Source organism: Sminthopsis crassicaudata, chromosome 1 (genome assembly GCF_048593235.1).
Source record: "Sminthopsis crassicaudata isolate SCR6 chromosome 1, ASM4859323v1, whole genome shotgun sequence".
Taxonomy (NCBI): Eukaryota; Metazoa; Chordata; class Mammalia; order Dasyuromorphia; family Dasyuridae; genus Sminthopsis; species Sminthopsis crassicaudata.
The window spans coordinates 438,418,538-438,445,026 of NC_133617.1; the positions used below are offsets into that span (position 1 = coordinate 438,418,538).

Consider the following 26,489-nt stretch of genomic DNA (forward strand, 5'->3'; position numbering starts at 1 on the left):
TTATTCATTTTCAGTTCTATCCAACTCTTCACAGGGTTTTGTTGGTAAAGATACTGTAGTGGTTGGTTTACCACTTACTTTTCCAGCTCATTTTGCAGATGAAGAAACTGAGGCAAACAGAGTTAAGTGATTGGACCAGAGTCATATAGCTAGGATCTAATGCTGGATTTGAACTGACTCCAGGTATGGTGTTCTATCTACTGTGCCAGATGACTATCTTTAGATAACTTGAAATTGTAGGTTCAAGATAGAAGACAAAGTGTCAGATATATTATAGTGAAGGTTCCTTTCATGACTGGGTTGAACTAGATAGTTGCTAGGATTCCTTTTAATTCTAAGGTCTGTAATTTAACTCACAGAAGTAAATTAAGAGATTTTTTGTGAAGAAGCAAATCAACAAAATTTAAATGTTTTCAAAGTTTCAATTGCCTAAATTACTAAGTTCTCAAAAATGGTTAAGACGACAGTTATGGTAGAGTATTATAAGAAAGAGAAAGGAAAATATTAGCTCATTTTTAGGTATGATGAGCTTAAGCTAATGAGTTATCTACTTAAGATTAACAAATATTGATAATTCAATTGACAGGAAATTCAAAACTAAATTTAACAGATGGTGGAGTTGTGAAAGAATCCAACCATTCTGGAGAGCAATCTGGAATTATGCCCCAAAAGTTATCAAACTGTGTATACTCTTTGATCTAGCAGTGCTACTACTGGGATTATATCCCAAAAAAATACTAAAGAAGGGAAAGGGACCTGTATGTGACAAAATGTTTGTGGCAGCCCTTTTTGTAGTGGCTAGAAACTGGAAAATGAATGGATCCCATCAATTGGAGAATGGTTGGGTAAATTATGGTATATGAATGTTATGGAATATTATTGTTCTGTAAGAAATGACAGCAGGATGAATACAGAGAGGCTTGGAGAGACCTACATAAACTGATGCTGAGTGAAATGAGCAGAACTAGGAGATCATTATACACTTCAACAATGATACTGTATGAGGATGTATTCTGATGGAAGTGGATATCTTCAACAAAGAGAAGATCTAATTCAGATCCAATTGATCAATGATGGACAGAATCAGCTACACCCAGAGAAGGAACACTGGGAAATGAGTGTAAATTGTTTGCATTTTTGTTTCTCTTCCCAGGGTAAAAATACCTTCGGAATCCAATTCTTCCTGTGCAACAACAACAACAACAACAAATTCGGTTCTGCACACATATATTGTACCTAGGATATACTATAACATATTTAACATGTATGAGACTGCCTGCCATCTAGGGGAGAGGGTGGAGGGAAGGAGAGGAAAATTCGGAGCAGAAGGGAGTACAGGGGATAGTGTCGTAAAAAATTAACCATGCATATATACTGTCAAAAATAAATTCTGAGACATTTCAGAAAAATTAAAAAAAAAAAAAGTAACAGAAAAGGTGAGGCTGAAGATAAAGACTTGGAATACAGAGACATAAATTGATGAAGCCATGGAATATAAAGTGAGGTCTCTTAAGCAGAGAAGGTAGTTAACACAATTGATTAGCCCATTTTTGTGGACAATAAGATTTGGAATTTAAAGGCCATTAGAAATTTCTAATCCAACTTCCTTATTTTACAAATAAAGAAACTGACACTCAGACAGATGAAGTGATATGCCCAAGGTCACATAGATAGCAAATAACAGAGATGAGATTTCAATCCAGGTCCCCTAATACCAAATCCAGTGATACTTCCCCTTTTAACTACATCTCCCTGCCTTTTGAAGAGCATCTAGAAATCTGCTTGCATATTCTTACGGACCTATTTTATACTGTCATTTGTTAAAACATGAAGAGATTTTTTTCTACTTTTATTTTTGTCTTACATATTACTTTTTCACCCTAGCAAAAACATTTTAAGCTTAAATATTTAATTTGTCCCCTCTACCCAAAGGAGATATGAATCATATATGATAAAATAAATTTGTTTGTAGCCCCATATTTTTAAATTGTTATTTTTCACTATTATAGCAGGTCAGGCCATCTAGATTTGGGAGGCATTCTGAGCAGAGAGCATAATGGAAAGCCAGACTACATAGCAATTTATTCTAAAAAGATATTTCTATAAACTCAGGAGAATGTAGCTATCCTCCATGTCAGTTGTCAATTATAGTCCAGAGAGAGACATATGAAGGTTCCCCTAGACACTTTAAGGAAAAGTCTGCAGGATAAAATAATTTTTACAATACTAAAATATTTTGATTTCTAATATTTATAAATATAATCAGATATAACTCACATAAGCAAAAACTTTTTGTGGAGTCCTCAATAATTTTCAAAAAATAGTAAAGGGAGTTGGCACTTCTGGATAACCTGAGCAATAAGGTTATGGACTAAACATTTTCTCTGATCAATAACTTCTCAATCTTCTCCTAGACAGAAACTAATGTGCCAAAGATAAAGCAACTTTAGCTATCTCCATGGCACTGGACACTAGAATCCAAAAGAAGCTTAACAAACCAGAAACAAAAATTAAAAGATTTTTAAAACAAGAAAATTTGAAATATCTCATTGGAAAAAGAATTGTCCTGAAAAATAAATTAAGGAAAGATAATTGATGAATTACTGGCCAACCTGACAGCCATGATTTTTCTTTTAAAAAAGGCCTAGACATCACATTTCAAGAAATTTTCAAGGAAAACTATCCTAATATCCTAGAAGCAGAGAGGAAAATTAAAATGGAAAGAAGCTGTCAATTACCTCCAGAAACAGGTTGCAAAATGAAAATTCCCAGGAATATCATAGTTAAATTCTAAAGCTCTGAATAAAGGAGAAAATGTTGCAAGCAGTCAGAAAAAAAAAAAAAACCCCAAAAAACCATTAAAATTTCCTGATGTCATAGTCAGGATAATACATTTGTAGTTTCTACTATAAATTGTCCTAGAAATGCTTGTCATGGCAATATGACAAGAAAAATCAATTGAAGGAATTAGAATAAATAATAAGGAAACAAAACTACATTCTTTACAGACAATATGCTGGTAGAAAATCAACAACAACAAAAAAGACCTAGTTAAAATAGCTAACAATTTCAGCAAAGTTACAAAATATAAAATAAATTCACATAAATCATCAACATTTCTATGTTTTGAGATAGAAGGAGAAATTCCACTTAAAGTAATTATAGATAACATAAAATATTTGGAATTCTATCTGCCAAGACAATTACATGAAACCTTTTACATAAAGTCAGCAAAAAAATTGGAAAGCATATTAATTGCTTATCAGGAGGATAAGTTAATATAATAGTCAATACAAAAGTTAATATGACAAATGGAATTTCCATCTAAAATAATTTACATATTCACTGCTAACGCAATGAAACTATGAAAAAAATTATAGAGGTAACAAAAAAAAAAAGAATAAAAGTTCAAAGAATATCAAAGGAATCAATGAAAAAATATAAAGGAAGGTGACTTGACCATATCATATCTCAAACTATATTAATAAAACAGTAATCATCAAAACAATCTGGTACCATCTAAGAAATAACCAAGATTGGATAAGTGGGATAGATTAAGTATATTTTAGTAATGGTATTGTGACCATAGTAAGCTAGATACAAATAACAGTAACAGGCACAAATGACTATAGTAATGTAATATTTGATAAGTGCAAAGATTCAAGTTTTAGGGACAAAAACTTATTATTTAAAAAAAAAAAAAAGCCTGAGGGGGCAGCTAGGTGGTGCAGTGGATAGAGCACCAGCCTTGAATTCAGGAAGACTCAAATTCAAATCTGGTCTCAGACATTTAACACTTCCTAGCTGTGTGACCCTGGGCAAGTCACTTAACCCCAGCTTAGGAGGGGGGAAAAAAAAAAAAGGCCTTCCATTAAAAAAAAAAAAAAAAAAAAAAGCTTGCTAGGAAAATTGGAAAGTAGTACAAAAGCAGAAACAAGGTGTAGAACAATATCTCCTCCCCTTCTTCCCTATACTCAGATAAGGTCAAAATGGGTACATGATTTAGATATAAAGAGTAATATCATAAGGAAACTAAAATAGTGTGGAATATTTGTGACTCTCAAATCTATGGATAAAGGAAGATTTTATGACCAAACAAGAACTAGAGAGAACCTTATGGGATGTAAAATGGATACTTTTGATTATATTGAATTAAAAGGGGTTTGCACAAACAAAACCAAGGCAGCCAAGATTAGAAGGAAAGAAGAAAGCTGGGGGAAAAAGCCTGATTACTTAATATGTGAAGACAACTGAGCCAAATTTATAAGAAGACAAGTCATTCTCTGTAAAGGACTGAAACTCTTGAGTTAATGCACTGAGGTTGGACAATCCAGCACTTGAGGCTAATTATTAATTGGGCAATACTCTATAAGAATATATAGAGATATTAGGAAAATATTCTCCCCCATCCCCACCCCCAACCCCACTCTGAAGGAGATCTACAGGAAGCATACTCAGACTGATAAAAGAGACAGGGTTTAATTATAACTTGGGAGCATATTGGTGGACTCCTGGATACATTAGAATATATGTCCCCTTGATTCTTCAAGCAAGAAGAAATAGAGGCTAGAAACTAGTAGGAGATCAACTATGTGAATATTATAATGATAATGGTCCTGATTCAATTTCCAAGGAAACATTGTATATATACAACATAATACAATTGGCCTTAAAGAATCCTGCAAGTTTCAAAAAAAGAAAAGTTTTAAGAACAGTCAGATGAGGAAGTGTGAGAAAAAAGAGGAAGACAAAGGACAGATTAATGGCAATATCACCAGAGGGTTTGAGGACTTAAGTGAACTTGAAGGGCATGGTTATTCTCACTTTAACAGCCAAGTTTCAACCCTGCCTACACCAGAGCAGGTCCTTGACATGTCCCCATCAATTTCACCTTTTGGGATAGAGGGAGAAGGAACAGTGGAAGGGGCAGTGATATCACCAGCACCTTCCCCGCATAAGAACAGAAATGTATCCTGTGATTCAACAGTTAAACTCTTCAGGTCAAGAAAGTAGAAGATACACTGCTTTTGATCTAGAAATCCTCAAAGACCTGAAAAAGGCTTGCATTCTTTATGGGGCTACATCATCTTATGCTAAGATTTTATTACAGAATTTGTCTTAGGGATAGTCCCCTAGGGACTGGAAATCTAAAGCTTAGAACCTGAACAAAACTTGTTGTGACTTTCTGAATATAGTGAGCTGAGCTCTGTAGGATACAAGCCCAATGAAATAATCAAAATGGAGTTAATTCTCCAATCACCTATGACCAACCAATAGGTGTAGGTTCTTAGGCATACAGATTAATTACCCCATAGCAGCATATGAGCAAATTGCTTCTGCTGCTATCAAAGCATGGGGTATTATTCCAGGTAAACAAGACAAGGGAAAAGCCTTCACAAAAATAGCACAAGGACCAAATGAACCCTTTGCTGATTTTGTGGGACATTTGCAGACAGCTATCATATGAACTATTGGTAAAAATTTCAACAGAAATTATGATAAGGCAACTTGCTAAAGAAAATACTAATGAAGTTTGTAGAAGGATCATACTAGGACTACACAAGGATGCTCCTTTAGAGGAGATCATAAGATGCTTTGCCACAGTGGGCACAAATACTTTTTATAGCCAGGCTATAATTCAGATTTCCCAAAATCCAAACATGGGAAGACAGGGTCCCTTTTGGCAAGGGACTTTCAGAAAGACTTACCAATGCTTTCAATGTGGTAAAGTAGGGCAAGTAAAAGCTCAATGTTGGCATAGAAACAGAGTGAGAAAACAGGGTGGGAGAACAAGACCAAAAACTCCATGTCCAAAATGCAACAGAGGCTTCCACTGGGCATCAGAATGTAGACTGATTCAGGGAAATTGGATGAGGGGCCCAGCCCCAGGACCCAATGCAAAAAATACTTGGGGCATAATGGCAGCCGATGCTACACCTAGAGAACCTTTAGAAGTTCAATACCCAGACATGACCAATCAGCCAGGAAGCAATCTGATGGGAGAAAGGGATTACAATTGGAGAGAATAGAGTTGTATGCAGCTGGGACAACTGAGATACTGCCTGGAGAGATGAAATCTGTTCCTCTCCAGCCTATGGATCCTTGGCTCCAGGCACAATAGGCTTGACTCTTTTACCCTCTGAGACTACTTACAAAATAGTGTTCATCCATACACTGATGTGGGAAACTGGAGAATATCCCAATCACTAATATAGATAGACAATGTGTGACTTATCAACCAGGAAAAGTAGTAGCATCAAGTTTACTGATACAGACTCCTAATAAGCAATCTGATGATAGATAGTTGCCCAGATTCTGACTCTAAGCAACAAAATCCAGGAATATTCTAGACAGCAGCTGTGACAGCTGACCAACCTGTGCTCACTATCTATATAAATGGCATACCATTAGAAGGATTGGTAGACACAGGTGCAGATTGTATAGTTATCAGAGGTGCCAACTGGCCCAGTCACTGGCCAAAGATTAAGGCAGACACCTACATGTCTGGCGTAGGAGGATCAATAGCAGCTGAAGTTACTGCTATCCCTTTGAGATGGACTTTTGAAGGTGACACAGGAGTTTTTACTCCTTTTATAGTTGAAAAAATCCCCATCATTCTGTGGGGAAGAGTCATTTTACAACAATTAGGATTACAAATGGATACTTCAGTTTTTTAGGTAGGGCTTCTGTTGAAGACCTGCCAACACTTATACATGTTCCTATCCAACCAGTGTGGATAGAACAGTGGCCCTTAGGTAGTGATAAAATTCAGGCCTTATTAGATATAGTGCAAGAGCAACTTGACTAAGGACACTTACAACCTTCTCTAAGTCCTTGGAATTCCCTGTAGTTGTTGTAAAAAAGAAATCTGGAAAATGGAGGATGTTGACTGATTTAACAAAGGTAAATGAACAGATGGAAACTATGGGAACTCTTCAGCCTAGACTTCCATTACCTACTCAGTTGCCTAGAGAATGGCCTCTTTGGATTATAGACATTAAGGATTATTTCTATTCTAACCCTCTAGATAAAGAGGATATAAAAAGATTTGGATTTTCAGTGTCCAGCATTAACTTAGCTCAGTCTTATGAAAGATATGAATGAACAGTTTTGCCACAAGGAATAAAAAACAGCCATACTATGTGTCAAATGTATGTTGCTGCTGCTCTTGCTTCAGTAAGAAAAGCATTTCCAAAAGTAATGTTATTGCATTACATGAATAATATACTGGGATGTGCACCTGAGGAACAAATGTTAGAAGCTTGTCTACAAAAGACCATAGAAACTCTAAGGAACTACAAATTGCACATAGCTCCAGAAAAAATTCAAAGACATGCTCCTTTTCAATATTTAGGATATGAAATATACCCTAAGGTGCGTACAGTACAAAAACTTTCCTTAAGAACAGAGAAGCTAAATACCTTAAATGACTTTCAGAAATTGACAGAAGATATCCAATGGATATGTCCAGTGTTAGGCTTGACTACCTATCAATTTCAACCATTGTGTGTCATTTTAAGGGGAGACAGTGCTTTAAACTCACCACACACGCTTACAAAAGAAGCTCAAGAGGCTTTGAGAGAAGTTGAACTGGCTTTATCCAATGTGGTTGAAAAAGTCACTCAAAAACCCTTGGAAATATCTGGTTTTTCTACACAAGAGGCACCCACAGCAGTCCTTCATCAAGAAAACTGTGTGATAGAGTGGGTGAACCTCCCAGCACAACCAGAACAAAGCCTTACTCCTTACCTGGTGCTTGTGGCTAGAATTTTATTAAAGGCCATTAAGTGAGGAAATAATTATCTGGGAATAAGACCCCCAAGATATATACCTTTTATACTACAAATTAATGTAGGCTGTGAAACCATCCCAGAATGGCAAATTTTATTAGCCGCAGCTCCAAATTTTACACACAGGTATCCATTAAAGATAATCAGACTATTACATAATTAGTGATGGATTCTTGAAGAAAAGATTTCTAAAGTTCCTCTTAAATGACCAACTATCTTTATAGATGCATCCAAACATACTATTTGCACTGTATACTCTCGTGACTTAACTATAGAGTAGTCAGAACTCTTTTTCAGTCCACTCAGCAGAATGAATTGTATGCAATCATTATAACTCTTACTTATTATCCAGGAGATATAAATGTACTATCTAATTTAGCCTATTCAGTAGGTGTGCTACAAAGAATTGCCACAGCCCAAATAAAATTTATAGCCTCTAATATATATCAGCTTTTTAAGGAACTTCAAGAGCAAATAAGAAACCATCCAGGTAAGATTTATATCTTTCATGTCCATTCTCATCATGGACTTCCAGGTCCTATTTTTGATGGTAATTCAAAGGCAGATAGCCTACTAACCATGTTGGCCAATATTCCTTTATTTCAGGAAGCTCAAAGTTCTCATTCTAAATATCATCAGGCTGCTCAAGCTTTATGTTTACATTTTGGAATAACAAGGGAGGAAGCTAGGAGCAAAAGCTTGTATAGCTTGCATTCCTTTCCACGCTCCTACACTTCCTCCAGGGAAAAACCCTTGTAGTTTGAGACCCAATGAAATTTGGCAAATGGATCTGTTGGTCATCTGTCTTTTATCCATGTTGTGGTAGACACCTTTTCAGGATTCACTTTTGCAATACCAGCAGCAAAATAGACCGCCTGAGTGGTCACTGAATTCCTTATACAAGCATTTGCAATTATGGCACAAGCATGTGCCATAAGTAATAAAAAGCAGACAATAGACATGCATATACTTCTAAACATTTTGCACACTTTTGTGCACAGTATAAGATTTTACACACTACTGGCATACCCTTTAATCCTCAAGATGGGCAATAGTAGAGAAGGAAAATAGAGACATTAAGATGCTCCTCCAAAAACAAAAGAAAGAGTGAGCCACAGGTAACCCTAGAGAACTTCTAAACCTAGCTCTTTATACTATTAATTTCTTTATTTTTGACAAAAATGCACTGGCTCTGGCAAACAGGTTTTATAATCCACTGGAAGAGCAGTGTCCAGTGTGAGCAGCTCCACTATCTTTAAATAATCACCAGGTGATATAGAGAGACCCAGAAAGTGGTGAATGGAAGGGACCAGATAGGTTAACTGCTTGGGGAAGAGGGTTTGCTTGTAACTCTACAGATGGAGACAGAATCAGTGGATGCCGACGAGCCATATTCCCCTTGCCCATTGAAGAGAGACAGAGCAGACTTTGAAATGAAGGAGAAGACCCAAGAAACATCAGGTGGTTCCATTGCTGATTGTGCCCACCACTGAAAGAGCCTGGCAGTTATGGCATTTGACTCATGGACATCAAAAATTGTTGGACTTCAAAACCCTCAGAAATCATTGGATTCTGTGAGACATAAGACTGTTGTAGGACTTAAAAGCCCTCAGGAATCATTGAATTTTCTGAGAAATGATAAGACTGTTGCAGGACTTCCAAATCTGCAGGAAACATTGGATTCCCTAACACATAAAAAGATTGTTGCAGGACTTCAAAAACTTGTGGGGAATCATTGGATTCCCTGACACGTGAAGCAATGGACAATAGATTGGTGTTGGACTATCTCTTGGCTGCTAAAGAAGGTGTATGTGTGACTGTTGTTTATATACCCTCCTTCTAGGACTTCTGGAAATCTTTTACAAGATCATGTTGATTTATATTGTTTGTTATATCATTACTAGATGTACAATTCATTTTTGTTACACCACATTGAGCCTGTACTGGCTATGGGAAGAGTCATCATTAACAGCCTGTGCTTTATTGCTATGTGCTTGTGTAATACCTCCCATGTTGATAGGTTTGTGCATACCTGTTTCTAGTAAGACCCTTCAGCCCAGAAACCCACTAACAATCCCCACTTCCCTTTGGTTTTTGTTATCTCTCTTCCTGAGAAGTCAGGGAGAATGTGATTATCTCCTTTTTAGTGCTTTCACCTCCCTTTCTGAGAAGTCAGGGGTGAGGGGGCGTGATCATCTCCTTTTTGGGATTCCCACCTCCTTGAGAAGTCAGGGAGGGCGTGACCACTTATGTTCTAAAACAAAAGGAAGCAGGAGATGTAAAGGGCTGAATCTCTGTATAGATACATTGGAATCAAACAATCAAGCACTTAAGACTAAGTACCTATTGGACAATACTCTATTAGCATATGCTTGGAAAATGGCCCTTCTCACTATTCTGTGCTGGCTCAATCTTTTGGTGTCTACAGATAATCGTAGGAGGGATTGGGGGCTGGAGTAAAACAAGCCAGAGTCACTTTGGTAGTAGACAAGGAGAGTGTCTGACAGTTTTGTCGATCCCCTTCACTTCTCCCCCTAAAGACCAAAGACTTGTGCTTATCCTGACTCAGACTGATTCTGAGGCCTCCTGGGAATTAACCTGGAATTCACAGGCATCTACTCTGAATGATATATATGAAAGGAATCTCCATTATAATATAATCAAATGGTTAATCTGCAGCACTGTCTGCCTAAAATCCTCCAAAGAAGAGGAAATCTACATTTCCCAAGGTAACTAATTCCATTTTTAGACATCTCTAAGTATTATTGTTTTGTTGTTTCAGTCACATCCAATTCTTTGTGACCCCATCTGGGTTTTCTTGGCAAAGATAGTGGAGTGGTTTCTATGTGGCTCATCACAAGTTGGCTAAAGATAATCATTTTTTTTGGCTGCAGCAAATAAAAAAGACTAGATTTTAATCTGTCTTCATGTACCAATGCTAACATAGCAGATCATTGTTATTAAGTGTCTACCATCTTCAATAACTGCTGTATATTTGAATGTTGGACGTGCAAAGGTAAGTAAGTTCCAGTTTTGTATCACTAGAGTGTTCATCATGTACTGAATTCCTCCTTAGTATTTCTTGATTGATTGTACATTGCATATCAAGAATACTACTATTATACTAATTCAGTAGTCTTGGATCTTGATCCCAAGAGAGCTTGAATAAGTAATATAATTTCCTATAGTAAGAAACGCCTTTTTTGAATTTTTTAAAAAGCTCAAGTGAATTTTCAATATTGCCTATGATCTAGTCTAAATTATAACAACCATTCCTTCATTCATAAGGTAGCTAGATAGTTCAATAGGTAACTCACTGGGCATGGAGCCAGGAAAACCAGAGTTCAAATATGACCCTCAGATATTTAATAACTGTTAGATCTTGGATGAGTCACCTAACCTTTTGCCTCAGTTTCCTCAGCTACAAAATTGGGATAATAAGAGCATCTACTTCTCAGGGCTTATTTGTAAAGTACTTAGCACAATGATAGGCATACAGTAAGAACTATATACAAGCTATTATTATTTTAATATTATATATGATCATATTTTATGATGTTGCATAATCCATATTATGCCACATACTATGCCAAGGTCAGCATAGAGAACTGACCTTGAAATAAGAAAGACCTGAAATAAAGACCTGCCTCTGGCTGAAGTATCAAGGACAAAATGTTTAATTTCCAGATGTTGTAGGCTGGGGTGTCGAGAGCCAAAATAAACAGGAGCCACTAAACTCTATGAACCATAAGGTCCCTTGATATTCTTCAAGGGACAAGGGCCCTCAGGCTTATAGGAAAATGTTGCTTAAACTAAATTAAGAGAAGTGTTATGTTCAGACTGGGCCCTGTCCCCCGGTTCATGAGACCCTAGACTTTCGGAGAAGTGTGTGTCTAACAGAGTCAGAAAAACATTCCAAAACATGTCGACAGGTTCTGTTGTGTGCTCACATCCAGATATTTCCCCATTGTAAACTAGAAACTGTGTCAGTGATTTCTGAAATCTATAACTGCAAGATTGTACCAGGATGTGGCAAATGCGCTTAAAAGTGTACCTCACTAAAGGTTCGGGGCTGATCTCTACTAGCCTGTCTAGGGGGGTTCAGTCGCCAGCCAGCTAATAAATGATGCTTTAAATTGAATAATCTGGTCCTAGCTGTCTATCTCATGTCAGTCCATTTCATATCCTTGAAGTCCCATGTGGATTTAGTCATATATTAACATTATCTATATTCTATTTAATTTTTATTTATTTTGTTAAATATTTCCCAGTTACATTTTACTCTGATTTTAGCTCTATTCAGAGCATGTCAAGTGTTTGATATCTCTGCTTTGAACTTTCTAAGAAATTATAGAGGGGCAGCTAATTGGGGTAGTGGGTAGAGCACCAGTCCTGAGGTCAGGAGAACCTGAGTTCAGATCTGACCTCAGACACTTAACACTTCCTGGGCAAGTCACTTAACCTCAATTGCCTAAGAAAGGAAGGAAGGAAGGAAGGAAGAAAGCAAGGAAGGAAGGAAGGAGGGAGGGAGGGAGGGAGGGAGGGAGGGAGAGAGAGAGAGAGAGAGAGAGAGAGAGAGAGAGAGAGAGAGAGAGAGAGAGAGAGAGAGAGAGAGAGAGAGAGGAAGGAAGGAAGGAAGGAAGGAAGGAAGGAAGGAAGGAAGGAAGGAAGAAGAAGAAAGAAAGAAAGAAAGAAAGAAAGAAAGAAAGAAAGAAAGAAAGAAAGAAAGAAAGAAAGAAAGAAAGAAAGAAAGAAAGAAAGAAAGAAAGAAAGAAAGAAAGAAAGAAAGAAAGAAAGAAAGAAAGAGGGAGGGAGGGAGGAAGGAAGGAAGGAAGGAAGGAAGGAAGGAAGGAAGGAAGGAAGGAAGAAAGAAAGAAAGAAAGAAAGAAAGAAAGAAAGAAAGAAAGAAAGAAAGAAAGAAAGAAAGAAAGAAAGAAAGAAAAAGAAAATTTGTGGAAAATATCAATGTACATTGGTAGAGGTAGTTTTCTTACCTGTGAGTTTGTGTACAAAAAGAATCACAAGTCCAATCTCTTTCCCTACTGTGTACAAAGAAAGCACTGTGATAGTTATACAGGGTAACAGAACTAATTAAAGCAAAGCACCTTCACTTATGGAGCTTACAATTTGGGAGGGAAGATTTGATACAAAAAATATGGAATATTAGCTACAATTATATGACAACCATATCACAGATGAAAAGCTGAACTAAATATCAACAATGGAGGAAAGGTTGGAAAGGAAAATAAAATTTCTTGTTGGGAGAAATCAATGAAGGTATAATGAAGGAGATGGCGTCTAAGCTGAGATGGGTAGGATTTCAAAAGGCAGAGATGAGGGAGAGGACATTCCAGACATAGGGAACAGTGTGACTAAAGGCATAGAGATGGAAAATACTGGATCTGGACACAGGATGACAAATGGCCCAGTTTGGCTGAAGTATTTTGTAAAATAAGAGCAGTGTCATGGGACCATGGTTTTAATATTATGAGGTATTCTTATTCATTTTGGATCTTTTCTTATTTTTGAGTCTCTTTCATGTCAAGAATGTTGTATGATTATTACATTCAAAACTGAGCAATTTTTTCTTAACATTTGTGCTCGATTCTTTCCTATAGATTTCAATGGTGCTGCTGATGTCTGAGATGTAATTAAAACCACACAAGGAAAACAATAGGTGATTTTCTAAATGGATACCTTAGGATTGATAGATAAGCCTTAATATATCTCTTCTATCAAACAGGCTGTAATGATGGAATTTTTACCACTAAAGTCACTTCTTCAAGGTCAAGATACTATTTCTGTAAGATCCAAGCTCAAATGGAACTTTCATCTAAAGTACTTCCCTTGTACTTTGACTGTGGTGTTTATATCCTGTCTTGGACTGTGGTTATTTATGTACTTGTGTGTTCCACACATAAGCTCTACAAAGATAAGGATTTTATATTTATTGGGGTGAGAGGGGAGGCAAAACTCTTTTGCCTTTCTTTGTATCCTTAGTCCTTAGCACAGCCCTCCCTCACTCACTCCAATTCACTTGCATGCCGTGGCATTATCACCCTGATGTTATGATATTCTTTGAGAAGAAAAGACAAATAACAGCTTCAATGAGCAAGAGCTGCCCCAGAGGAGCAGGCAGCACAGCTAACTAGCTTGCTTTCTTCCTTTCTTGATATTTTGGGGTTCAAAGGCTAGATTACTTTAAGGATTGTACCTTAAACCCAAATCACTTTGGTTCTCATTGATAGGCCAACAGAAGGTCTTGGATCAAGTCCACTTGGTCTTTGTTTTGGCCCCCACTGGCTCAGAGTTTATGTAAATAGCAATTATTGTTTTGGCCAGAACTTTGAATGCTTTTCCCCTAATTGTCTATTTATTTGAGGGGAGCCAGTTTGTGCCTCATTTCTAGGTTGTTGTTTTTTTTCCCCAGAGGCTGGGGTTAAGTGACTTGCCCAGGGTCACACAGCTAGGAAGTGTTAAGTGTCTGAAACCACATTTGAACTCAGGTCCTCCTGAATTCAAGGCTGGTGCTCTATCCACTGCGCCACCTGGCTGCCCCCTTAAATAGGTTTAATCACTGATTAGGGGGTGGGGGAGAGATGTCTCAGTCAAACTTAGACCTAAGCAAAACTTTTTCTTACAAAGGCCAATCAATGTCTCCCACTTCATCTCCAGTTGTTCTGAGCTATATAGTCAAACAGGTAACCTTGCACAGCCTATTGCCACTTAAATCTGATTCACTTTCACATCATGGCATCATCTCCCCAGTGTCACAGTCCTCTTCAAGAATAAACAGAAAGGGGCAGCTAGGTGGCGCAGTGGATAGAGCACCAGCCTTGAATTCAGGAGGACCTGAATTCAAATATGGTCTCAGACACTTAACACTTCCTAGCTATGTGACCCTGGGCAAGTCACTTAATCTCAGCCTCCAAAAAAAAAAAAAAAAGAATAAACAAAAAATAGCAATATCCCTTAGTAGCTAGGTGGGAGCAGAGGAAGGGGCTTTGACAGGAGAAGACTGTTAAGTTTAAGTAGTCCTTTGTTGCAATGGGTCCTAGTACAATTCCCAAAGCTACTCTATGAGGCAAGCAAGGAAGAACATGGATAGGATTATTTTGGCTTTAAGTGAGCTCCATTGTTGTTCTTCTGTGGACCTTTTAAATTCCTAGCATTGACAAAATGAACATGACCTCACACTTATTTTATTCAGTCAGAGAGCTAAATTATACATGTCAAATCTGCCCCAGGTTATTTTTTCCCCCCATAAAAGAACCACTGATACCTACTTTTTTTAGCCAATTCCTTTTGAGTACTTAACCTGTCAGCCAATGGCATAGTACCCTGTATGTCTTCCCCCTTGCTAAAGACAATTTATGCTTTGGAACTTAACCTGATCTCTCCACCTATTAAATGCTAAACTCCCTTTTGAAAATTAGTCCACTGTCAACAGTTTAATAAAATCTTTGCCTCTTGATTTGGAGTCTAAGGCTACAGATTCTTTTGAGACAACTCACAGCACCAGAACAAAACCCTAGTTCATTTTGGAACCCCTGCACTCTATCAGTCACACAGCTGCTGCAGTTGCTGCGGATGATAAGATTTGCATAATGATTTAAGTTTTATAAAGTGCTTTACAAACCTTATCTCATTTGACCCTTTCAACAACCCTAGGAGATAGGTACTTTTAAAATCCCTACTTTACAATTGATGAAACTGAGTCAAACACAGGCAAAAAACTTGCTCTGGGTCACCCTCTAGGCAGAATTTGAACTCAGGATTTCCCAACTCCATATTCAAAATTTTAACCACTGGGCTCTCTCTTCTGAAGAGAGATTTGCACCTTGGTCTTCCTGAGGCCAAATCTAAGCATTCTATCAATTAGATCATATTATATCATTTTGAAGAATTGGATAGTAAATACATGTTTGCTGGAATTAAATCTTTTCTCTAAAAAATTGATCCTTTAACTCTGTTTATCTCAGCTTGTCTAAGAAAAACTAATAAAAATCATTACATTGCAATTGAATTGAATACTTTACATTTTGGGCATGTCCATAAGATATATACTAAATATCTTAGAATATGTGTTATCCAATTATACAATGTACACTTTTATTAAAAATTTATTTAAAAATCAACTTTTAAAGCTCTTCACAATATCTCTAAACTTATGGCACATTATTCCTCTGCCCATGTGCTAAATTCTAGTCAAATTAGCTAATATCTTGCTTTCATACATGACATGTTGCTTTCTGTTACCGTACCTCTGCCTAGATAATCACTCTTTCCTTAGGACATGATAAAGAAAGATGTATGTATAAATTATTTTGCAAAATTTTGTGAACAGATACTTATGATACACACTATGTGACCCTAAGAAGTCACTTAACCTTCTAGTGCTCTGGGGATGTAGGACTATAAATGGTTTAGGTGCTAGCCTAAGAAAAAGAAAGGAAAAAGGTATTTTCCTCACTGTCTAAATGTGAACTATTAGGACTATTTCTGAGACTTCAAATTCCCACTGAAAGTCATATACCATTTAATAGGATTTCTCCCAGTATTTCCTTCCTGAAATTACTTTGCATTTTTATGTATGGTTTATGCTTGCAGCTAGATGGTACATTGCATAAAATGCCAAATCTAGAGTCAGGAAGATTACTCATCTTAAATTCAAATCAGGCCTGAGACATTTGCTAGTTGTGTAATTCTGGCAAGTTACTTAACCCTGCCTCACCTATAAAATAAGCTGGAGAAGGAAATGACAAACCGTTCTAGTATCTTTGCTAAGAAAATCCCAAATAGGGTCACAAAATGTCTCACACTTGAAATGACTCAACAATATGCTTTCAGGAAATTGTGAGCCTCTTGAGGGCAGGAACTGTTTCTGTTTTATCCTTATATCCATGGCACAGTGCCTTATACATAGTAGGCACTTACATACTCGTTGAATTTTATTGAATTAATAATTACTGTGGAAGAGGTATTAGGACTCTTTAAACTACATGTAGTCAACCTGAGCACAGTATAATACCAGAAAAACTGAAATAAGACAGAGATTGGTTTTTAATCTTTTAATGTGGAGAGTTTAGGCTAGCCCACTGGATGGGACTCATGTCCAAATCATTCTGACCCCCAGGAATTGAAGCATAAGGTTTTAGCTAATTAGGGTTTACCAAAAGAATACATAAACTGAGTATACAATCTTATAGGGGAAACAATCTAAGATAAGGGGGGAAAGGACATTGGGTGGGTGGACAAGCCATAGTTCCAGAAAAAGGATCATAACTTAATCCTGATAGGATAGGGGTTAAGATAAGAAGATCTTGGTCTGGAGACAGCAAGGGGAGGGATAATACTCTAACAGAGGGGGAAGTATCCAAGATAATGCACTTGGAGTTTATGACCCAATGGTATGTAAAGTGGTCAGAGCTTCAAGGTTTTCCAGACTCAGTTCTCCCAGTCCTAATGGCAAAGAGGGGGTGGCCATAATAATTTTTTTATTCAGGGCATAACAGCAATTTTGTTAGTAAAACTAGTTTATGGTATGGCAGCTAGTTAAGGTCATTATCAATGACTGCAGCATTTATATATCACTTTAAGATTTACAAAGCACTTGTTAATGTTATCTTACATTATTCTCAAATGTGTTTGCCCATCAGTTGGGAAATGACTGAGCAAACTTTGGTATAGGAAGGTAATGGAATATCATTGTTCTATAAGAAATGATGAGCAGGTTGATTTCAGGAAAGTCTGGAAAGATTTATATGAACTGATGTTGAATTAAGTGTGCAGAACCAAGAGAACATTGTAAATAGTAACAGCAAGATTATGTGATGATCAACTATGATGGAGCTGGCTCTTCTCTTATTGTAGCGTTTTAAGGCAATTCCAATAGACTTGCAGTGTTCAGCGTCATCCTCACCCAGCAAGAGAAGTATAGAGACTGAATGTGAATCAAAGCAGAGTATTTTCACCTTTTGTTGTTGTTGTTTCTTTGCTTTTTTTTCCCTCTCATGTTTTTTTTTCTCTTGATATGATTTTTTTTTTTTTTTTTTTTTTTTTTTTTGCGCAGCATGAAGAATTTGGAAATATGTTTAGAAGAATTGCACATGTTTTAACCTATATCAGATTTCTTGCTGTCTAGGGAAGGGGAAAGAGAAGAAGAGAGGAAGAAAAATTTGGAACACAAGGTTTTGCAAAGGTGAATATTGAAAATTATCTTTGCATATATTTGAAAAATCATTTCCCAAACAATCCTAGGAGATAGTTGCTATTAAAAATATCAGTTTTACAAATGAAGCAATGGAGGCAGTAGCAATTAAGTAACTTGCCCATGATCACACAGCTTTTAAACATTAATTAACAGATTATATAAGGGTCATTAAAACAAACAAACAAACAAACAAACAAACAAGGACAACAACAACAACGCCACCACCAGGGTATTTCTGGACAGAAATACAGCACAACTTGACAAGCCCTATCCTATGGCAAACTCCAAGAACCTGGAAATCTCTGGTAGATCAGAAGGGTGAAACCTCCCTTGTTCTTGGTTTTCTATGTTTTGCTATTACATGTGTACCCTGGAAGCTTGCATACTGGGCTACACTTAAGAAAAGATTTTGTTTTGTTTCGCTATTTAATTTCTCTTGATGATAATTACCATTTCTCTAGCAAATTACATCTATAGAGCACTTTTCATCCCAGTTCCAGTGCTTAGAATAGTGACATATCCGGGCCTACACAGTGTTAGAAAAAGGATTTAAATGATGCCCAAATCTAAGTACTCTTTCTACTTAATGACACTATCTTTCTAAAATCATATTAGAAAGGATGAAATGACTTTATGTAGTCTCTGGTTAATTATTATGAGAGGGGGCAGCTAGGTGGCGCAGTGCATAGAGCACCAGCCGGAGTTCAAATCTGGTCTCAGACACTTAACACTTCCTAGCTATGTGACCCTGGGCAAGTCACTTAACCCCAGCCTCAAAAATAAATAAATAAATGAAACCTACTTATAAAAAAAAAAATAATAATAATTATTATTATTATGAGAAAGGGTCAGAGATTAAACAATACTTTTCAGTTTTAATGCTATCCAACTCCTAAAAGAGAAGTATTGGATTTATGGTTCAAATTGAGACTTTGTTTGTTTTGGATAGGTCCAATGCAGGAATTTGTTTTGCTTGCCTATACATTTTTGTAATAAGGATTTAGTTTTCTTTTCTTTTTTTTTTTTTTCATTGGGGGAGGGGAGAAGGGAGAGGAGAGAAAATTAATTTTGTTTATGGAAAGAAATAAAATTGAAAATTAAAAACCATAAAAGCACATTCACAAGTTTATTTAGTAGATTTTCATTATGGATATGTAGAATCATAGATCCACTGCTAGAAGAGAACTTAGAGGTTACCTAGATCAGCCACTTTATTCTGCAAATGAGGAAATTGAGGTCCACAGAGGTTAAGGGACTTACTTGTTCATAGTCTTGGAGCAATAAGTAGCAGAGCTGACATTTGAACTGGAGGCCAATGGTTAATCTTTGGATTCCATTTGGTATATCAAACATTTATCAAGTACCTTGCAATTATAAGCACTGCTTGTAAAGCACAGGTAAGACTGTCACTACTCTGCTCAAGAAATTTGAGAAATCCCCTAGGATAAAATACAGACTCCTTCTCTTTGACATTTAAAGCCCTTCAGTCTAGATCCAATTCTACTCACTAAATTGGTTTCTTATTATCTTCCTTTACATGCTTTAAGTTCTGGCTACTTCAGCCTGTTTTTCACATTTTCCATTTCTATGCTTTATATAATGTTCCCATCCCTGAAATGTACTTCTTTACCACTATCTCTTTGACTCATTTTTTTCAACTCAGCACCAATTCCTTTAAGATATCTCCCTTAAAAATCTCTGAAACCATCCAGACCTGCCCTTGAGTACTCAGACACCATCTTTGCATCCTCAGGAATAGACAATAATTGGTGGGAAAAGACAGAGAAATTTTTTTTCTCCAGCTGCCCAAATACCCAATGGAGATCTTTTTGACTAATAATACATTTGTCTCCCCCCTCCCCTCATTGTGGGATCCAGAATCCATGCTCTACTGAGACCTTCAGGTGTAGTGCTTCCTTTTCATTGGTGGGCCAGGACACTTAAGCTACCTATCCTTCAGAGCAGACATGGCTACTCACAAACTACTGAATGAATAAGGAGTAACCATCCATTATACAGAAAACCTGCTCAAAAGAAATGCAAGATGTACAAAGTTACAGAATTTATCCTAAATGTTCGTATGAACTATTTGTGCCTGATCAGTGGCAGAACAATCTGAGTTCATATTGCCCTGATCAGTCAGACACACTATAACTTGACTCTAATATAGTATTGTCATTTTGGTTCTCTTTAAGAACCAAGTACAACAACCAATTAACTAACCAACGCTGCTACTGAATCCTAAAGTCCTCTGGACCTTATTTGTTTTTCTGCTATGCCCTTCAGACACTCAAACATTACTTGCTTTGGTATCTGCCCTACAGCTGAACATTCCTATATTTGTCATCTCCTTCAATTAGTGTGAGCTTTTTGAGATCATGTATTGCATTGCTATTTTATTTGCTTGACCAACAAGTAGTACAGTTCTTGGCAAATAATAAGTGCTTAATAAATGCTTTTTCTTCCCTTCTTTCTTTACATTGACTTATCTGCACTTGAGACCAGAAATTACTCCAGTCTTGTGTTTGAACATCCAGAGTCTTTCCCTGAATGTAAAGGGCTTTTAATAAGTGTTTTTGAATGAAGGCCTTTAGCTGGAGAAATACACACACACACACACACACACACACACACACACACACACACACGATAGAAAAGAAAAAAAAAGCAGTCTTTTGCCTCAAGGACCTTAACATGTAAAGATGTGCACAAATAATTATAAATTAGAATGTAATTAGTGCAAAGGAGAAGTAAAAAAAAATTGAAGCAAGAGAAATATGAATTGAGACAATGAGAAAAAGTATCATGGAAAAGAGTTGGTACTTGAGTTGGATTTTGGAGGGAGGTCGGACTTTCAATACTCAGAGATGAAGCTCAGGGGATGGCAGGCATGGAAGAGAAGCACAAGGAAATGTATAGATGTACAGAGTTTGATGTTAGAGAGGTAAATGAGTGATTCTATTTGACTTTAACATAAGGTAGAAAGATTAATGAGGAAAAGGCTGAATTCCAAATCAGAAGACCTGGGTTCAGGCTCTTAACCCTGCCACTTTTCACTTACATGACCTCAGGCAAGTCAAAGAATTCAGCTTCCTCAACAGTAAAAGAAGAGCTAAGGTCTCTTCTAGCTCTAAATCAAATATCTATGAATATTTAAGTCCAAGCTAAAGATTTTGTTTGATAAGTCAGAAACCAATTGAAATTTTGGGTTGGAGAAGAGATGCAGTCAGTGAAACACTGTGAACTATTTAGACATTAGAGTGAAGGATGCCTTGGAGAGAAAGCAATGTGAAAGGCACATGGGAAGTTCTGAGAAGAGTAGAGAAATGACATAGGAATGAACTAACTTCATGCCAGTAGAGTAGAAAAGAAATAATACTGGCAAGTGTGAATGAATAGGACTTGACATCCTATTCTTTTATTTCTGATTTTTTTAATTCACTAAATAACTTGTATAATGTTTGCAGATAACAAGTTGTAAGTGTATGACAAATGGAATGATTTTAAGTGACCCCATTTTGTATTTATTATCCTTGTAATGATCATATTTTCCCATTCTTGTTTCTATACACCCTCATACTTTCCCATTTTTAAATCTATTTCTGCTCACCTAATATAACTTAAAGAAATCAAGATACATTTCATCTATTTTCTCTTGTCTCCCTCAGGTCTGCAGTGATCATAGCAACTGGGTTTCCACAAACACAATGAAGTAACTCTTTCAATGGACACAGATTTAAAGCATCCATTAAGTGTTTGATGTACTGGACTTCAACAGCTGAGGCCACACAGACTTAGTCAAGTGTATTATGTTTGAAAAACTGGAGTGGAGTGTACATGAATGAATTACATGAGAACTTGTGTATGCTTATTCAAGCTAATAGAATCCCAAATTCTGAAATTTATGAGTAAATAATTTTTATGAGTAAATAATAAGTGGGGGATTGATCACAAGATTCATTTCTTATACTGTTGTTATCAGGAGTGTGTGTGTGTGTGTGTGTGTGTGAGAGAGAGAGAGAGAGAGAGCAAGACAGAGAGAGTGCACAGAGAAGGACAGCAAGAGTGAGAGCCCACGTGAGAGTGAGCGGAACCTTTTTAGCCATCTGGTAAAAAGTATGAACTACTTTACAGATCTTCTTAAATATTTCATAAAATTCTTAAGATTAAAAAAGAAATTATTTATGTTGAAATGATGTCATTTTAAAAAATCCATCTAAGTTCTTAATTAAACCTGCTGAAGTCTATCTAAAGACCTGAGACTTAACATGGACATCATGAAGAGCCTTGTATTAGAAAATGAATTGGATTTTTAAAAATTCTTATATAAAAGAATTGCTATTATGGCCAATGTAATTAAGATCAATTAATGTCATTTGCAAAAAAAAAAAATTCGCTTTGGGTATCTAGGATCAAATACATACTGATATTAGCATTGATTTATGCTTTTGAATATTTGAAGTAGAACATGTCTGTCCCACATTAAAAGGTATTTACAGTACCTTTTAAAAGAGCTTTACGATAGCTCTTGATTCCCTTTACAAAAGAATACCACATTACATATTTGAAAAGGCATATTAACAATCAAAGAAATGAATGAATTTCTGGGAAAGAAACATCTAATAATTGCAGAATTTTTAATCTAATTAACCAAAAATATTTTAATATGTTCTACATATTTCCAATTATTTCTACAAATCTCATAATATTATAGTAATAATATTAGATAAAAGACAAAAATCATACCAGAAATACAGTTTATTTAATTTAACCTTCCTTATCTTCAGTTTAGAGAGAAACTAATTGTGAAAATTTTGAATAAAAAATTAGTTTTTATCAGTTATGTTAAAACTGATAATTTTTTATTTACTTTATCTATAAAACATTTTTCAAGCACCTCTATTTTGTTGAGTTAACACTTTCAAAATATGTATGCTCAGAACTGTATATTGTATTCATAAAGAAAATACACATTCACTTCATTTTTTATCAGATTTATGTTTTGGCAGGGGGACAGCTTGATGAGAAAAGTATGAAAAACCCAGATAAATTAAAGTTTACAATATCTCTTTATATTTATATAGTATTTTTATATTTTTGGAATCTTCCAAATATATCTTAAATTGTCATTTAAGGAAAACAAAAATAACAAGATATTCTTTAGAATATTTTAAGTTAGAATGCTCTACAACAATAGCCCAATCAGCATTTCATCTGTACCACCATTTTCTTCCCATCCTTTGAGTAAATTCCCAAAGGGAGTTGGTTTGTTTTTCTAGAAAGGAGCCAAACTTTAAAATTCATAAACTATAAATCAAAACTTTCTGCAATCTAAAATTACTGAATGTCTACATAAAAATTTTAACTAAATCTTAGATCTATGAAGTTAAAAGAAATGAATGTGGCCTCTCCTGACCTGTGTTATAACTGGATATCCTGTGTGTGACATGTAAACTAAGATACAATCAGGAAGTTTTTAGATTGCTCCATGATTTAAAATAGCACAAATAAGAATATGCCTATCTTCAACACTATACACATGAGTATTAAACATCTGTGATGTATTCAGGAAGTATTAGCATGAACCAATGCCAATCAAATTTTTCTATCTATTATCCTCCACACCAGAAGCATATTTGAGAAAAGGAATTTGATTTATAACATTTGGAATTTTCTAAAAAGAGTATTATAGATATATGACTCAAGAGGAGGGCCCTGATTTCTCAGTGAGATGATTATGTTCAGTTTACATTCCTAACTTTGCAACTCCCACATTTCTGCTGAACCACTATAATAGAGGCTCTTTCTCAGGCTGCTTTGCCCTGTATGTAAAGATATTAGGATCAAGGGAGCAACAGCTTAATGACCAGAAGAAGCCTCAGAGAACTTGGGTTCAATAGGTCTCTTGATAGATTTGAAGCAGTTCCTCAACTTAAATGGGGGAAATATTGCATCTGCATTTCAATATAATTAGTTTCCTTCATAATCCTATTAATTATATATATTTAAAACTATTCTGAGGAGCCCCTAGGTTTCATCAGATTGCCATAGGAGTCAATGAAACAAAAAAGGCTTAGAACTCCTGTTTTAATGGTTGTTCAAATCAACTTCATCCTTTTTTTTCAGATGAGGAAACTGAGTCATAGAGTCATTAAGTCACTTACCCAGAGTCAGAATTTGAACTCAAGTGCTGCAACTTCTAATTTACTTTCCAAATTACTTGGATGTTATAAAATAGACTATTCCAAAACAGAAATATGACCTTTTCCTTCATTTTTTTTTTGGGGGGGGAAAGTCAGGGAAAGACTATCTTAAAAAAACAAAAACAAAATAAAACATCTTTTAAAAATAGCTCTGTCACCTTTTTGTTGTTTGTTTGCTTATTTGTTTTTTTTTCTTTCACATGTTTTTTTTTTCCCTCTTGATTTGATTTCTTTTTCATGTGCAGCATGATGAATATGGAATTACAGTTAGAAGAATTGCATATGTTTAACTATATTGGATTGCTTGCTGTCTTGGGAAGAGGGGTAAGGGGAGGAGAGGGAAAACTATTTGGAATAGAAGCTTTTGTAAAGGTAATTGTTGAAAACTATCTTTGCATGTATTTGGAAAAATAAAATGCTGTTAAAAAAAAAAAAAAAAGATCCCTTTCAAGTGGGTTTGCAATAAACTCCATAACCATTTGTCCTTCTGTTTCATCTAGTTTCTAGTATTCATTCATCCTACTCAATCTTTGCGAGAATCTTCACCATTATGAAGTATCTGTTTTTGCCCCTAAATTCACTGATTTTAGAATGTCCAATGTCTCTGTTTCTGTCTGTCTCAACCAGAGGCTATTTACTAAGATCCTCTGGCACTTCACAACATGCTAACCAACCCTTTCCCCAACCTGACAAATCGCTGGCTAGGAATGATCAGGCTGTGGACATTCTTGCTAGGGTAACAGGTGCTCATCAGTTTCTTAAGTTGCTTTCCTCTCCCTTGAGATGGTGTTATTTCCGGTGTATTTGAATGACCCAAAAAAACCTGGGCCTTCTCCTGCTCAGCCAAATCCTGTCCCAGAAGGCATTCTCAATTAAATCTTTCCTTTTGTAAGTTTTTAATGTTTAATATTAATTAAGGTTTATATTTGTTTCACAAATATTGTAGCTGCATTTCAATATAATTAGTTTTGCTTTTTGAAAGTACAACTAGAAGGGGGAAATTATCTTAAGAACTACAGAAGATGGAAAGAACTTAAGGAAAGTGTTCATCAGAACGTTAGGATTGATTTGGAAAACAAAGATAATATTTGTAAAGTGCTTAACACAATTCCTGACACACAATAGGCACCAATTAAATTCTTGTTCCTTTCCCTGGAACAGGCTTTACAGGTAAAAGGATCCAATCACTTTTTTTTTTTTTACAGATAAACAAACTGATGTTCAGAAGGGTAAGGTATTTGTCTAGCGTTTCACAGCTAGTAAGTGGTTGAAGCAGCATTCAAACCAAGGTCTTCCTGGCTTTTAAATCCAGCCAGCAGTATATCCATCTATACACCATGGCTAACCATGTTAAAAAACAAACAAACAAACAAAAAATAAAACCCTCCTCTCTTACCACCTTTAAGCACACTGAAGTTTGGCTCATACAATCAAGGAAATGGCTTCAACAGTAGGTCTACCTGCTTCAGCTTACTGTGGCAATTTAAACGAAATAGGAATTCTTTGAGCAGATTTTGGCACACCAGCCAAAAGCAGACCAGGTATGTTCATTTATGGAGTTTCCCTTTCCTCTGGTCCTCCAGTCTAGGCAACCCTCAAGAATGACTGAACACCCAGTGTTACTGAGCTGCAGTTGTGACATGCACACACACACACACACACACACACACACACACACACACACACACACACAGTTAGAACAGTAACTATGTAAGAAAATTATTTTGTTCAAACCAACCTTTTGGAAGTTTCTCGGCCAGGCTGAAGGCAACCAGGGCAAGGATGTGTACAAGTGGAATGATGACCAGCTCTCTCATGGTTATAATCCAAGATGGGGGCTGGGGAAGAAATCTCCACCGAGCTAAGCTAGGAAAACGCCCCCCCTCCGGGTTACATTTTAAAGCCAGGTTTGTTACTAAGGGTCTCCTCCTACGGACTGTCTGTGCAACAAGCTCCACAGGGGCTAAGTATAATCAGGAATTCACAGACTTGGCTGTGTGATGGACACGGCCAGCTGGTGGGCATCCACTTAGGTCAGTATGCAAACGTGATTCTGGAGGAACAAGAGAACGCAAATCCCTGTAGAATTCCTTTTAAGAAATGTCAGGAGATACAATGCCAGATGCCTTTCCCAAACAATAACTTAACCTCAGTGGTACATTTTTAAATTGATCTTTTTAATTAGCTTATGCAAATAAATCTAGATTGTAATTACTTTTCAGCAGAGGAATTTGCCATCCCTCCCACCTCTTTCAATTATCCTCACTTTCTATTTTATTCTTA

At 36.3% G+C, this 26,489-nt stretch overlaps 1 protein-coding gene across 1 annotated transcript in view; it reads right to left on the reverse strand.

Moving 5' to 3' along the window:
* MUSK (muscle associated receptor tyrosine kinase) overlaps positions 1-26,169 on the reverse strand; it is a 211,357-nt gene extending 185,188 nt beyond the window's left edge. Inside the window, exon 1 of the mRNA XM_074287325.1 lies at positions 25,945-26,169. Within this exon, the coding sequence (XP_074143426.1) occupies positions 25,945-26,023 (79 nt within the window). The 5' untranslated portion in view covers positions 26,024-26,169. The remainder of the gene's footprint in view (positions 1-25,944) is intronic.
* Positions 26,170-26,489: the final 320 nt, after the last annotated feature.